This window comes from Pararge aegeria, chromosome 23 (genome assembly GCF_905163445.1).
Source record: "Pararge aegeria chromosome 23, ilParAegt1.1, whole genome shotgun sequence".
NCBI classification, from domain to species: Eukaryota; Metazoa; Arthropoda; class Insecta; order Lepidoptera; family Nymphalidae; genus Pararge; species Pararge aegeria.
In genome coordinates this window covers 5307045-5323655 of record NC_053202.1, presented here as the reverse complement: position 1 = coordinate 5323655, position 16611 = coordinate 5307045, and the positions used below count along the sequence as shown (strand labels likewise).

The 16611-nt window shown below is 35.6% G+C and overlaps 1 protein-coding gene across 1 annotated transcript in view; it reads right to left on the bottom strand.

Moving 5' to 3' along the window:
• LOC120634211 (dosage compensation regulator) overlaps positions 1-16310 on the bottom strand; it is a 30846-nt gene extending 14536 nt beyond the window's left edge. Inside the window, exons 1-10 of the mRNA XM_039904679.1 lie at positions 16093-16310; positions 14705-14964; positions 13965-14212; positions 7992-8165; positions 6985-7064; positions 5879-6061; positions 3939-4033; positions 2979-3101; positions 1990-2138; positions 1699-1825 (exon numbers count right to left, since the gene is read on the bottom strand). Of these exons, the coding sequence (XP_039760613.1) occupies positions 1699-1825; positions 1990-2138; positions 2979-3101; positions 3939-4033; positions 5879-6061; positions 6985-7064; positions 7992-8165; positions 13965-14212; positions 14705-14964; positions 16093-16168 (1515 nt within the window). The 5' untranslated portion in view covers positions 16169-16310. The remainder of the gene's footprint in view (positions 1-1698; positions 1826-1989; positions 2139-2978; positions 3102-3938; positions 4034-5878; positions 6062-6984; positions 7065-7991; positions 8166-13964; positions 14213-14704; positions 14965-16092) is intronic.
• Positions 16311-16611: the final 301 nt, after the last annotated feature.

Here is a 16611-nt window from a genome sequence, read left to right as displayed (position 1 = left end):
ATACACACATCGCCACCTAGCCCCAAAGTAAGCGTAGCTTGAGTTATGGGTACTAAGATAACTGATGAATGTTTTTATGGATGCTATACATAAATACTTATAATATACAGATAAACACCTAGGCATTTAAAAACATTAATGTTCATCACACAAACATTTTACAGTTGTGGGAATCGAACAAACATCCTTGGACTCAGAAAGCAGGATCTCTGCCCACTGCGCCAACCGGCCATTAAAAAATATTGAGGTTTTCGGGATTGTCCAATTGTAAAAGCAGACTAAGGAAGCAGACTAAAGTTTTGTGTGCCCCTAAAATTCTATTTTATGGGGCTGGCATGTCTTCGAGGATAAGTCTCCAAAAAAATAAAGATTAAAAAAAAAAAAAACTATTATTCTACGAGGTATCGTGTTTTCGAGTGCTATGTCTGGTCTACTCTTTTGTACGGATGCGAAACGAGAATTTTAAAGAAGGAAAGTTGTAGACGGTTGCAAGCATTTAATATGTGGTCATTACGACAATTGTTTAAAAGGAGAATGCCGGATGTAGTATGGGATTTGGTTTTACATAGTACTTATAAGGTGCCTTTAGGCACCGTTGCCTAAGGTGAATTTATCTCATTTTGAAGGGTTTAATAATTACAATACATTACCAAAAACATTAAAACTCTAGTTCGCCGGATTTCAGAGTTACATGCAAATGAAGTTCGTGAATTAAGGTTATTTTTGACACATGCGATCATTGTACCTACCTATTGATGGTACTGTTCACAATATATTAGAGCCACTAATCTATTTCATTAAGAGATTTTTTACCCGTCGAAGTTAAGGCTTTGGATTTGAGAGGTTTTTTTTTAAAAATAAAAACTTAATTTTTGATACCAGTTTAAATGAGGCACCAAACGAAACCGTGTACCGGCATTCTCCTTTAATGGAAACAATTAATCTCAAACGCTCAAGTATTACGCCAAGGGCCAAATACAACCGTCATACATAGGAAGGTTTCGTTTTTCTGTCACCTACAGAGTTAGCCTGTTCGAGTTTCCAAGGTTAATCCTTGAAGCGAAAATTACCGGGAAAAGAGCACCTGGGAGACCGAAGAAGAAGTGGTTCGACGTTATACACTTACGACATATTTGAAAATTTAATTTATGTCCATAAAAATATAACAAAATTTAAAAAAATAAATTTACTGTAACAGTATAAATATTAGAAGCAGAAATAAACTCGTTGTGCAGTTTACGAGGCTACACAAAATTACAAATTCATTCAAGGCCAATGGTATATTATTTTATAACAAATTACCAAATGAAATCTTTGAGATGTCTCTTAATAAGTTCAGAGGTTATATAAAACGTAAGCTTACAGAAAAATCCTATTATAATATTAAGGATTACTTAAACGATAAAAAAGCTTGGGTGTGAATTTCTCTAGCTTCATAGCTTAATATAAATTTACTGCGAGATGGTGATTACAAAAAATAATTTACCCGGCTAAGTTTGTTTGAACGCTTCATTAGTGCTTGTGATAGGCCTACATGAATAAAGAAATTTTGAATTTGAATTTGTTATAAGAGAGTGGACAGGACATACCTATTCGGAATTGAAAAAGATGGCACATCTGACCTCCGAACTTCAATATGAAGATGGCTCCTAATGATGTTGAGATTAAGGAGTAAGAAGTAAGGAGTTCCGTACTAACCTCATCAACCAAAACATGGCTGACACCTCTCAAACCTCCCTCGAGTTTCCTCAGCAGCACACCCACAGTGCAAAACATTATAGATCCATACGGGCGTGGGAGGACCGACTCGAAACGTACACAGTACCTGGAAATGAAAATAGTATTTATTCAAGAGCCGCAACGCTACTCCAGTTCGTATTAATTGGGGTATTTAACAAATCCTGTGTGAACTAAGTCTATACAAATAATTTTGATGGGCAAACAAACAGAATTTCGCATTTATAAGATGGGTACGGATGAATTCTTTACCCAGTGCTGTTGCCAAGTTCTTCACAACGTTCAGCAGCGACCCTCTCTGCAACACTAACAGCTGATATTCTTCGCGGTTGAGTGACGCAAATATTGGCCCAAGCGCCTTGCCCACTGGCTATATAATCGTCCAATATGAATTGACACACCTGAGAATGAACGAACGAATAAACGAATGAATGAATGAATAAGTTAATTAATTAATTAATGAATATACTTTTATTGTACACAAAAGAAAAAAGTAGTTACAAAGATATAAACATAGAGCAAGGGAGTCCAATTTAGTAGCCTTATCGCTACATAGCCATTTAAGACCAGGCAACTAAAGAATAAATTATTTACGTTGATCTCACATCAATGATTAACAAAATCATTTATTTTCAAAGAACATTTGAAATTATATCAATATATATAAAAGAGAAAGTGTGTGGGTATGTTCCGTATAGGCTACGAAACGGCTTGACCGATTTCAATGAAACTTTCAGGGAATCTCCGGATTGACCTGGCGAGTAATCCTGTAAAGTTTGGTGACGATCGGAGAACTCCTATTTTTGAACTGTCAAACAGTCAAATACAGCTTTTATTTACTATAATGATATTGTTGGGTGTACATGGGTGTAAATAATGTTCTTCACCCGCTCGAGAAGAGAATAGAAGAGAATGAATACGGAGATAAATAAATTATTTAATATATTATGTTTATTTTTTAAATAAAATAAAGCAAAATCTAGCCCGGCGAAGCGGGCTGGGTACGCTAGTATATTATATATTAGCCCATTAAAAGGGCATAATGTATCAGCCCATTTAAAGGCATGAAAATTTTAACTTAAAAATTTATAAATAATCAAAAACATTCAGATTTGGATAACGTCAATTACATAAATTAATTAAATTACAATGTGAATTTTATGTCCGTTGCTATATAATTATTATAGTGAATTTAATTTAGCCAATACAATACAATAGTAATGGGACTTATTTAAACGTACCTGAGTGGTTTTCCCGCACCCGGTGTTACCTCTGATTATGATAACGGGATTCTCGTTGATAGCCTCCATTATTTGCGACCGCATCGCATAAACAGGCAACTGCTGCCTCTCCCTAATGGATTCCTGTGGGACAATAAATTATCATCATTGCAGGGCCCAGGTTTTTTGGTAGTAGTAAAGCTATTTCAATTAATTTATTTCAAGTAGGCCTACTTTATAAGCATTTTTGAAACGTCAAGTATGTACGTTTGTAGTGACTCTACCACCGGTTCGGAAAGCAGATTCTACCGAGAAGAGCCGGAAAGAAATTCAGTAGTTGCTATTTTCCAACATCAAAATTTACAATCATTTTTCTATCTTGCGGGAGATGAGAGCGAGGCTTGCTGCTTCCAATCTACCTTGTCATTAAGGAATACATCAAATGTATAGTAACCTTTTTAAATGTATGTATTGGTAGGTCAGGAATCTTCTAATCCGGGAATATTTCTAGTTTTAAGGAAAGCTCAAAAAAATTGTTTAAAAGGTCCCTTAGAATTTTTTATTGAAACTTTCAGGAACTTAATTTTTTTGGTCTATAAAAATATACCATTACGAGAAAAACAATAAAAAAAAAATTAGATTTTTGATGATTTTTGAAATTTATTTTGTCTCCTGCCCTTGCTAGCCGTACAGGCATGAATGTTCCGGACGGGTGTTATGGTTGACGGGTGTTATGGTTGACGGGTGTTATGTTTGACGTGTGTGTGTGTGTGCGTGATTAATTAGTCGGGCGTGTTCTTAGCTATGTTTAATGGTCGGTCCAAGATGGCCGCTGCCACAAAATGGTGGTTTACATATTTTTACACAACTCCCATAATATGTATCAACAAATTAAAGGGCTTTACTAGTAGTGTACACGATGTTGAAAATCAGTTATTTAATTTTTGATTTTATACAAAATTGTTATTAAATAAAACTTACATTATAAAGTTCGCTGTTCTGATTAACATCGCGATGTTGCTTTTCCAAATCGGCGCTTATTTCGTCCAAGCTTGTAGTAGCCAACGGTCCCTCATCTAGAAAAAAATACGCAGATTTGAGTGTATTTCAGTATTGAACATTTCCAATAGAGACATTAATATTATTTATGGCAATGTTCTCGAAAAGTGACGAGGTGGGCAGACGACATTAAGCGAGTCGCTAGAAACAAGCTGCCAAGGATCGTGCATTTTGAAACTCTATACAGAGGACCTATTTATTGATTCAAAGCACCACTAACAGAATCACATGTAATATATTGACATATAATATAATGGTAGTAATCAAATGTCTTCAAGGACACTAGGCCTCTCAAACATTACTTACACACAGTAAACGCGGCAGTCACCAAGCGGAATAAATAGATCTTACCCAAATCATACACAGACTCATCACAATAGACGACGAGGGAGTGGCAGAGGGAGAAGAAGAAGAAGTACAGTACACCATAATATAGATACATAAATAAATATACTACGACAATACACACATCGCGACCTAGTCTCAAAGTAAGCGTAGCCTGTGTTATGGGTACTAAGATAACTGATGAATAATTTTTATGAATTATATACATAAATACTTATAATATATAGATAAACACCCAGACACTCAAAACATTCATGTTCATCACACAAATATTGTCCAGTTGTGGGAATCGAGCCCACGGCCCTGGACTCAGAAAGCAGGGTCGCTGCCCACTGCGCCAAACGGCCGTCAGTACATAGAATAGGGGTGTAGATATCTTTTTTCCTGTGAGTTGCGGGACGGGCTATTTATAACAGCCGACACAGGAAGTGAAAAAAAAAATGTAACAATAAATATATATCTTTATTGTGCACTGTATTATGAACCCAAAAAGCACAAAAAAGTAAATAAATAATTAAACATTAAAAACATTTATATTTAAGAATTAAGAATAAATAAATAAATATTCTAATAAATAGATGAATGTATCAAATTACTTTTTATTTGGATATGTGATAGCCTAAGGTATTTATATGTGTACTGAATGCTTAATATTTATTCAATTCGACGCCAAATGAAGATGGGCACTATATAAAACGAGAAGAAGATATAAAAATAAATAAAAGAGAAACTTACAAAATAAATAAACTAATTCTAATTAATAAACTAAACAAACAAAATCTGACTAGCCAAGTATTTTTAGTAGCTTATTTTTTAATATAGACAGTTTGTCTTTCAATATATCGATTGAACTATCCTTTGCTATAACATATTTGTATGAACCGCTTAATCTGGGGATCAAAGTCCTATGACATATGTCCAGCAGTGGGCGTCAATCGGTTGAACTGATGAAGATGGTGAATATTGTACGCGTAACCGTTTAATATAACATGTAACCATAATTCGGTTTCGGTTTCGGTTTTATATACATACAACGCGTAACCGTTTAATATAACATGTAACCATAATTCGGTTTCGGTTTCGGTTTTATATACATACAACGTGTAACCGAATTACAAAATAATGTTGAAGGATGCACAAGTATATTTCGTAGGGAATCAACCTGTAAAATATTAAATCAAAAGAAGCATATTTATTTTTCCATAGAAAAGAATTTACAACTGTTTACTTATGACAACCCAATTGAAGATAAAAGACCGACACGCGCATAGTACCTACGCTAAGCGAAGCGTACCTAATAAAGTGACCGGAGCCATGTGATTTTAATTTTGCATGTGATGTTAGGGCTGTATCTGATTTCTTTCAGTAAAAACTATAGCAGTGGTTTACTCAAAAAATATTAGGTTTTAGTGGCACAGTTAAATCTCAAAGACAGTACATAATGTTCCTCTCAAGCCTGTGAAATATGATTTCGGTTCTTATTTACCCGTTGTATGTATTTTTTTTAACTTTCTTACCAATGTTACACCCAGTCCAAGCATTCCAGTTACTTTGGGGTGGACTCCAGGACACGACACCGGAGGGCATGGGGCGCGCCTCCCTCATAGCTTTGAGCCTATTCACTTGCAGCAACGTAACACCCTCTGAACCCCCCTCCTGCGGTGGAGGGGCGTCTACGTCGATCGGATCTATGTCTAACGCTGTAACATAAGAGTTAATCAATTTATTTATTTGTACTCTTTATTTGCACGCTACAAGTTAAAAAAAAACAGAAGAAGAATAATAAAACAAACAGACAGAAGCAGCAGTGGCGTGCATTGGGTTCCTTACCAGGGTATGCATACTGTAGGGAAATTGAATACAATGCTGCAATAAAATTGCAGCAATAAAATTGCTGAAATTCTCGTCCTATACGGGTTATATATCAATTTTAGGGTATGCAGTGCTTTTGTGCATATATGAAGTGCACGCCACTGAGAAGCAGTATTCAAAAGGCGGCATTATCGCTTAGTAGCGATATCTGCCAGGCAACCCTAATCTATACTATTATAAAGCTGAAGAGTTCGTTTGGTTGAACGCGCCAATCTCAGGCACTACTGTTTGGTTGGTTGGTTTAATTGTCCATTTAAAACCGATTAGAGATGCAACACTTCAAACAGGTAAGCGTCGTTACCATCTTGTCTATATCAACAATTACCACCTGTTTTTTTTAATGTTGATAGACGAGCGCTTGACTGCAATCACACCTAATGGTAAGCGATGATGCAGCCTAAGGTGGAGCGCACTTGCATAGAAGATGTCTATTCACTCTTGATTTGAAGGTACCCATATTGTAGGAACTGGGGATAATGGAAACTGGAAGAGCATTCCAGAAACTAGCGGTACGGATCAGAAACGAAGATGCGAAGCGCTTCGTACGCGTCCGTGGTCTATCGACCACGTAGGGATGCAGATCCTTACGGTGCCTCGCGGTTCGATGGTAAAAAGGCGAGGGGGGAACTAGATCAAATAGTTCTTGAGCACACTTTCCGAAATATATCCTGCAGAAAACGTGGTGAGGTTAACTCAAGTGTTGTCTTGTGTTGAATATAAGGTGCAGGAAAATAATTATCAGGATAAGTACCTTTTAGGGCGTCTATAATTTGTTCTTCGAGTTCTGGACTGATAGCCACGGGGTAAGGTTTCATGACTCCATCAGCCGATCTGAGAGTAAATTTTCAAATAATAGGTATTTTTGTTTGTCCATATTATTACTTTCTGTAATTACATATATACAACGTGTAAAGGAATTACGAAATAATATTGAAGGATGCATAAGAACATTTCATAAGGAATCACCATGTAAAAATATTAAATTAGAAGAAGAATATTTATTTTTCCATATAAACGAATTCAAAACATTCTAAGTTTTTACTTATGACAACCCTATCGAAGATAAAAGACCGACACGCGCATAGTACCTAATACAGTGACAGAAGTCACATTATTCACAGATAAGTCTCAGAGACAGTACATAAAACACCTCTGAAGCCTGTGAAGTATTATTTCGGTTTTCGTAACACTTTGTATATATGTATATATATATATATATATATCTTTTTTTTCCTTTTTTAATAGTTATTATTGACGGACCAAGCATATGGCCCACCAGCAGAGCTAGCACGGACTCCTAGGAGATAAAAATTATATACCCTGACAGGGGATATAATTAACGTGTCCACCTGCTAAATCCCTGGCACATGGAATAGGAGAAGTTTACCCCCGTTTATTAATACACATATATTATTTGGACTTGTGGGCCAGTGCTCTGAGAGTTGATAAGGCTGTTGGAGAAGATACATTTTTCTCTTTTCCCCGGGGATATAATTGTCTCCGGCTCTTGCTAGCCGTGCTGAACAGAGAAACACTTCGCAGGGCATGCATGGAACACGTCCTCCAACGTAACGCCCTGTGTCCATCAACCTGAGGCGTGGGTGCTAAGCCTCAAGTACCTGTAAATACACCTGCAACCTCGCCTTACAGACCGGAATACAGCAATGCTGTTATGCGGCAGAGAAAAGCATGGTAGTACTTCCCCAGATGAACTCTGTCACAAAAAAATTAAAACTTACTTTAAGACTCTGTACTTACTTGTCTTTTTTCAGGGTTCCGCTGAAAGCCTCAATCACACCGAGATGGTAAAGCTGTCTCACTAGAGACAATGCGCAAGATTTGCTCGCTGTTTGCTTGTTCGATGCTGTTTCTCGGCCGGTGACATTGCGGCCAAGTTGTCGTACGAATATCGTGATCTCACAACAGAAACTCCTGTAATATAGAAGCATTGACAGTCTCATAAACCCAGTTCTAAACCATAATTTACAAACAAAGATCTAATATTGAACAAAAAGGCGTAGTCGGTGGCCAACGTGATCGATGTTTATTGACACAGTAACTTTTAAACACTGCAAATTTTGACCTTGTAAAACTCGTTGGAAATAAGTGAAATATATTATGACGTTATAAAAAAAACTCATAATATCTAAAGATTATGTGTTTACCTAAAAAAAACTAACACTGACTGACTCGCACACAACAATGTGTGTTGACTGCGAGTCAGTGTTAGTTTTTTAGCTAAACCGTTCGTCTATGTTCTTAGTATATATCCTTTTGTAACATAAGCAAGCATAGCATAGGATAACTGAATAAAAAAAACACGTGAAAACTGTTATAAACAACTACTTATTACACACAGTGATTCTTTTATCGTCTAACATCACCTCTTTAATGTATCCGATCTACAGCAACTCAAAGCAATAGTAGAAATGATTGAAGTAGAATTAAGACTTCTGCATTACGAGATTTGGAAGCTGCTAAGTACCGTTTCTAATATCTTTTCTGGTGCTTGAAAAATGATTGATATCGCCGCCGCTGCCGCACCGCACCGCCATCACTCGATATAGGATGTTTCGTATACACCAGACTATTCAATTAATTTTATAATTTTTATTTTACTTCATTATTTCATTACATATTAGAAAGAGGACTGATCAACTATGTCATAGTTATACGACGAAAAAGAAGTCACAGTGTATAAATAATAAAAGAAAAATGTGCAACTTACCTCAAAAATTAATTGAAGATACGTGCATTATCTCTAGGAGTGTAGCCCAATAATGTATGGTATACATACAATGTAGATTACAAGTGCTGTAGCCTGCACCCAAAACAATGAAAGACAATAATTATTTTATTTCCATTTTCGTTTTTATTTTATTTTACAAAAATCAAGTGCTCTTAATGATTTTCTGTAAAACAGTTTGAAATGGCATGTTATATATGTAAACATTGCCTGAAACTTATCGGGGTATGTTTTGTCTTAAATTTGTTTTGTGTGCAGGTCTTTTAGCGTTGATAACTGATTGCATATTTAATTTGAAGCAATATTTGCTCATACATAGCAAATGTCGCTTCAGTTTGTTGCTACATAATCACCTTTTTTAGCTAGGGCGCATAAAAGATTTTTTTTCAGGTGCTAGACAATTTCTAGAAAACTGAAGATAAGAAAAAAAATTATATTTTTCTTTAATCGAAATCTTTCCTAGATTGTTTAGTCATTCTTAACATTAATGAATCTCGATAATTTGCATAGGTTTAGATTAAAATAACCATAATTATGAATGAAATCAAACTCTAAGAAAAATTATTAATTTTAAGCTTAATGTTTCAAAAACAGATTTATAAATCCAAAAATGAAATCTATTCAACGATAAGCTAATTTAGCCAACCTATGAGTGGGACGAGAAATAAATATAATTTCTTAGTGGTATATTTACAAAGTTGGGAAGTATTTTTTATTTTCAATTTTCTAGTATAATATGTATATGGTACCTCCTCCTAAAATACACCATCCAAAGTCAGGGACTTTTGATACCCGTTTAATTAATTCAAAATTCATTTATTTCAAGTAGGCCTAATATAAGCACTTTTGAAACGTCAAGTCTGTCTGTGTGTAGTGACTCTACCACCGGTTCGGAAGGCAGATTCTACCGAGAAGAAGCCGGCAAGAAACTCAGGAGTTGCTCTTTTCCAACATTAACAATTTACATTTAACATTTCAAAATTCATTTTTCTATCTTGTGAGATATGAAAGCGGAGCCGGATGCTTCCAAGCAACCTTGTCATTAAGAAATTCATCAATTGTATAATAACCTCGCTGTAATAAATGTGTTTTAACACATTCTTTAAACTTATGCATTGGTAGGTAGTAATCTAAAACGAAGCGATAAGGCACCTGTTGTATACCACTTCTTTAAATTTCTGCTTTTCCTTTTGAAATACTTGACATTTGAATTTGTACATAATATAAAGATGTAAAAAACAACATAATAACATCGAACATATAAAATTGGCTACACTCCCAGAGTTACTACAAATATATTTATCTACTAGGACAAGCTAAGTGCTCCAGAATCTTTCATTTATGCTACTGTTGATAATTAGGTATTAAAAAACTTACGTGCTACTAAACCCACATTCGTGTTTGGATACCCATTATTATACAACTGTTGCATAAATAACTATTAAACCATTGCTGCTAATTCGGTTGGACAGAAATCCTAAACTGATGCACCTATTGTTGCGATCTCTTTCTGCAAGTTTGAAAAGGATGGCACTATTTTTGTTATGCCGGCTTGTCCTAGTTTCTGTTGCTTTTGCTATTATAAAATTCTAATTAATCATAGGTGTAAATTTATTCATCATCATCATCAGTACCCTACTAATATTATAAATCCCTACTTAATAATATATATAATATAATCCCTACTAATATTATAAATGCCAATGTAAGTTTGTTTGTTACGCTTTCACGCAAAAACGACTTCACCGATCCTAATGAAACTTTGCACATATATTCTTGGAAGTGTTAGAAGTAATATAGGATACATTTTAAGTAATATATGTGTTTCATTTGTTATATGTGTTTCAAATTTTGTGATAGCTCATTGGGTAGGAGCTCGACTTCACTTTCGGGGGGCCGAGTTCGAATGCCAGCACGCACCCTTGACTTTTGTAAGTTATGTGCGTTTTAAGTAGTTAAATTGTCAACTTGCTTGCGTGCTTCAACAGTGAAGGAAAACATCGAGAGGAAACCTGTATGCCTGAGTTCTATATAATGTTCTCAAAGGTGTGTGGCGTGGTGGACTACGGCCTTAACCCCTTCTCAATGGGGAGGCGACCCATGCTTTATAGTGGGCCGGTAATGGGTTGATGTGATGATTTTGATGAACAAAGAACTTAGCAACTGTCAGTTTCATACAAAATACTAACGCAGAGATTTGAAGAATAATAATATACGTAAAGAGAGTTGAACCAGTACAAAATTATGTTTATGGAGACGTGACGTCATAATTTTGAATTCGGTGTTCCACCTGTCATGGCGAATCGCTAGATTTTTATTTATTAGAAATCAACACCAATCTCACTTAATATGAATATAATATTTTTTTTTTTATTACATTATATCTATATGCCATCGGCTTTTCCAGCCATAATCAGATTGTATGTTTACATGCTGTTTGATTTTGAGGGGTATTCCAGTGAATATCCTCCCCTATAGAGTTAATTATGGTCTGGTAAGTAAAGCTTCATCTTTCGTCCAAGTCTAGTATATGCCATCTCTTCAGACGTTTAGTATTTGTGTCTGTAAGCAGTCTCTGTGCCAAGATATTGGGATGTTTCTCGAGTCTGAGTTTGTGTTTCTTGGAGTATTTGTTCACTTCCTCTTTGATGGTTGGTATTTCCAAATATTTGTGAATTTCGTCATTCCGTGTGAACCAAGGTGCACCAGAGATTGCTCTAAGGACAATGTTTTGGAACCTCTGGAGTATCTCAAGGTTGGAGTTGCTAGTTGATCCCCAGAGCTCTATGCCATAGGTCCAAATAGGTTTTATTACGCAACAATATACTAGTAACTTGTTGTTCAGGGATAAGGGTGACTGATGCCCTATTAGCCAGTTCCAGCTATGGTATTGAAAGTTCAGTTCTTTACGCCTATTTTTGACATGGTGTGCCCAGGTCAGTCTCCTGTCCAAATGTAGTTCCAGATATTTAACAGTTGTTTCACTCGGTAACTCTTTGCCACCCATTGTAACTGTTGGACAATTGTCTTTGCGCAACGTAAAGGTGATGTGCTTTGATTTTGAAACACTGTATTTAATCCGCCACTCTGAGAGCCACTGATCGATTTTATCTAGCTGACTTTGCAATTTTTGAGATGCTCTGTCAGGGTAAATGTCACTTGCTAGACATGCTGTATTATCAGCGTACGTTGCTGTTTCTACCTCTGAAGTGGACGGCATAATATATGAATATAAATAAATAAACGTTTTTCATACTAAATTAATCGTACAACATTAGATAAAGACAATATTTTAGCGATTCTTGGATTGGTTACTGTGTCACTGTGCCCATGCTTACAGAATTAGCCCAAGTACTATTGAGTTAAGGTTAGTTTTGTGTCCATCCGAACTAGCAACATTGATTTTTCAAAACTACACATTGCAGAAATTTTTAAAGGCAAAAATACGAAATGAACATGTTGATTCACGTCGATTGATTCTTATAGATATAATATGAATAAGAGCAAGATTCTAAAAGTCTTCACACTATCTAATCAGATGTGAGATTGGATAGTTTGAAATAGCTCTTACGCCCGGTTTACATAGGAGTGACAAGTGGCGGAGCCGTACGGTGCGTTAAAACTTGTATTGTTTTCATTCTCTCTTCCTCTCGAAAGGATATTTGAGACATGTTTCTCGACCACTCGCCTCTTCTATATAAACCGTGCTTTATGCATTGTAACAGTCATTTTCAGTTCTACTTTCATAAAAATTGGCCTATAAGCACTCAAATTTTTTGCATTCCGAGAGAGTAATTTAGAGCGTTCTAAAATACGCTCCCTATTAGTGGTTTGGCTTGCTATAAACTTTCTTAAAACTGTCTTAGAAAGTTTATAGTATGCCAGTTACAAAAACATATTGCTCTCTCGCTCGCACAGAGTCACTTGCACTCTTAAGATAAAACCACACGCTTTGCAGGCGTCGATGATTTGTTGGTTAGCTATATTTTATATTGGAACTATAACATCAAAGGTAAAATGAATTTAATGCTTCATGATTTTTACATTATTTTATACATTTCTGCTTTGTGTGCTGTAAGAAATCAAACTTTAAAACAAGGCACTTCAGGTCCATTTTAGCTTGACGTCGTCGTAGTGTTTGGACGCTTATAAACCAACAACGCTTGCGAGGTGTAAAATCTCTTTGGACTCTTTGCGAGCGAATTTAATATGCATACAATGGAGCTAAAAACTGGCCTAGACACTGAAATTCTCTGCATTTCGAGAGCGTATTTTAGAAGGTTCTAAAATACGCTCCCTATTAATGTTTCGCGTACTATAAACTTTCTTATAATTATCTAAGAAAATTGATAGTATGCTAGAAAGTACTTTGGTGGAAGAACTAATGGTAGCAATCATACAGTTCAGAATATTTTCATCGTCAAAATTATTAAATTAATACTGGCCTACTACAGCCATGGGTATCCTCTCGAAATGAGAAGGGTTTAGGCCGTCGCGCATGCTGGCCCAGTGGCAGTGGCGTGCACTTCATGCATGCACAAAAGCACTGCATACACTAAAAATTTTGTATTACTTGTAAAGGGGAAGGATTTTTCCATTTCATGCCATTTTCCTTCTTTATGCATACCCTGGTCAAAACCACTGCGGGCAGTGGCGTGGTGGTTTTGAGCTTTGCGTTCTAATTTCCCAGAAGATAATTTCTCAATAGTGAGACATTAATTTATATGATTATAATGAAGAACAGTACTCTTAGGTGAATCTCTGACGCTCTCACATATGAAAAACCACACACTGCAACTATTTATTTTGTGCTGCAGCATAGTAGTGGAATTTTCATTTAGCTTAGCCTTACAGAAATCTTTTTTCCCAAACTGTATTATGGCTAAACTGTGCTTACAACAAAATTATGGATTCAATGGAAAAAATATAGATACAATATTGATGCATCTGATTTGCTTTGCTTCTTCAATAATAAAGATACTTGCCTAGTATGATCAGGTCCGACAGCCTTATAAACGTAATCAGCATTAATCTTGTTAATCTGCATGAACTGGTGTAACTTAGACTTAGCATTTTCCATTGTCCAGTTGCCGTGAAGACTGGCATTCACATCAAGGTCTTCCGCGTCTTCCACATTCTTCTGTTGTTGAAGACGATCCATGTATGTGAAGTTTTGTCTTTCCCCGCCGTATGCTTGGTAAGCTTGACCCATCATATCAGGTCCCATACCATCCTGTAAATCACATATTTTAACATCTATTAGTCAACACTAAAAGTATAAAAAAATCATTATAAATCAAATTATACCAAAATTATATAGAGAAAAGATTAGATTTTTGAAAACTTAACCAATGATATCTTTTATTAATAATAATAACATTTCAGTCTGAAATAATGTAGTAAAGCAAACCAGAAGACCAAGCAAACAAACATTGATGCATTAAAATACAATATCATTTATTTTTGTGAAGCAAGCTTTACTTCACATATTTATTACAATGCAATGCGATACAATGCGATTGCCCGCACTTATAGTATTAGTATAGGTTATTTAAAATCCTGTGGGAACAGTTTGTTTTCCTGGGCTAATAAGTAGCCTTTGTTACTCAATGTCCTAACTCTATGCCAACAACTAAGTTTGTTGTTTATTTGCAGCATCAGGGTGTAAAGGAACTAAAAACTAACAAACACACTTTTGCATTGACAATATTAGTGAGGATCTCACCTGAAAAACAGCTTTCTGTTGAGGTGTGGTTTGCTCCATCATCATCATGTTTGTAGCACCTGAATTTTCATTCTCAGCTTTAACTTTAACATCTTCTGGCACATCTGAGGCAGGGACCTCTCCAATTCGCACAAGAAAGTTAATGAAGTCACGGGAAGCATTCTTTTGTGCTTCTTTCTTAGTGACAGAATTACCAGCTCCAACATAGTTGTAGCCTTCCAGGCGCAGTTCACAGAGGAATCGCTGACGATGTTTCGGCCCTAGAAATTTTGACAAAAAGTGAGTCTTTGTTGTTGATTTTAAAATAAGTTGGCCTGTATTAAATAGGATATATAACATTAATCAAGTAGTTTCACAAACTTTGGTTTGCAAAAGTGGTCTTACCAAAACCTATGCAGTAGCAATATTTCTTAGTGTGGTAGGAGCTCAATAAAACCAGGATGAATTGCCCAGTACCATCAACAGAAAGGTTGATGACACATTGAGAGGGATCAGTAACATTATGCCATTTGTTTGTGGCTCTCTTCGTATTTCAATTTAATAGGGCTTTTTATCATTGTAAATTAACTTTTATGCTATTTGAAAGCTCATGTGAATGCAAACACAACACGGTTTATTCTAACTCTGGCTGGAATGGTTTATTTACTTGTAAACAATGGTTTTAGAGTAATATTAAGAAAGTCCTATTAATGTTTGAACTACCTACACCTTCTGTCCTAGTGATGAGGTTCTTGCAAACAATAGAAATACCACATTGTCTGCTTACAACATCATTAGTTTCAACCAGTCAGCATTTGAGATCAACTAACTTGGCTCAAAATAAAGTTATTTTAATAATATTCTTTTAGGATTACACCAGTACAAGCAATATTTTTAATACTGTCAATTGCCCTATTGACACCAGAGTGAAATACCACATAGTAATATTAGCTACTTTTTTTTTACAAAAATAACAAATACTTAAATTCTATAGGATTCACCCAGGAGCTGAAGCAACCATGTTATAATTATTGAATAATTAGTGAATAATTACTGAATGCTAAATGCGAAAATTATCATTTTTAAGTTTATATAACCTATAAAATTTGAGTACAGTTCACAAATTCTCATTCTCAAGGCTTGTTGCATTCCTGTTTCTTTGGTATTTGTTAAAATAACTTGTATTTTCTAGTTTTTGTTACGACTGTAGAACTTAGAGTAGGTAGGTATGCATGAGAACGTTTGATAGCTACTTCAGCCAGTAGATTCTGTTCGAGCCGCTATAGTCTCGTACGCCATTAAGACCGTGAAAGATTAATTAGACGATATATGCTTCTTCGCGTGAGGTTATGCAGGAAAAAGTAGTCTAAAGACTAACTATTACAGTTTAAAATCTCAAAAGTACTTACCGGTACCCCTAATATCCAGTGATGGAGTCAGCCCCTTCTTTGCTGCCCATGAAAATAAGTATGATTTTACATCCATTGTTATGGGTGTTGAAGGTTAACACATTAGTATCGTGGAAAATAACGAACGAATTCGGAAAACAACAGTAGTATTTGGCTATTCAATTGACGTCAAAATAATGAATCTAAGCCTTTTTCGATCGCCGAAGATGAACGATGGATGCAAATGTCACAGCAGACAGCTGTCACAGAGAAAGCAGATTGGTTGTCTTTGTTATATTTTTTAACTATGACTAAAACTTGCTAGAGCAAAATCACTCAACGCTTGAAGAGCAATCAACACTGTTACGGTCACTGTCATTCTACGACGATGAACATAAATTAGATGAATCCCGTTTTTGTCTCCTTAGGACTTTGATAACAAAACGTTTAAATTTAATGTCGCCGTTGTCAAAATAACTTTTCCCCCAAAACCACAACAGTGCTTTTAATCTTTATTTGCGAATTAATAATTATTAATAT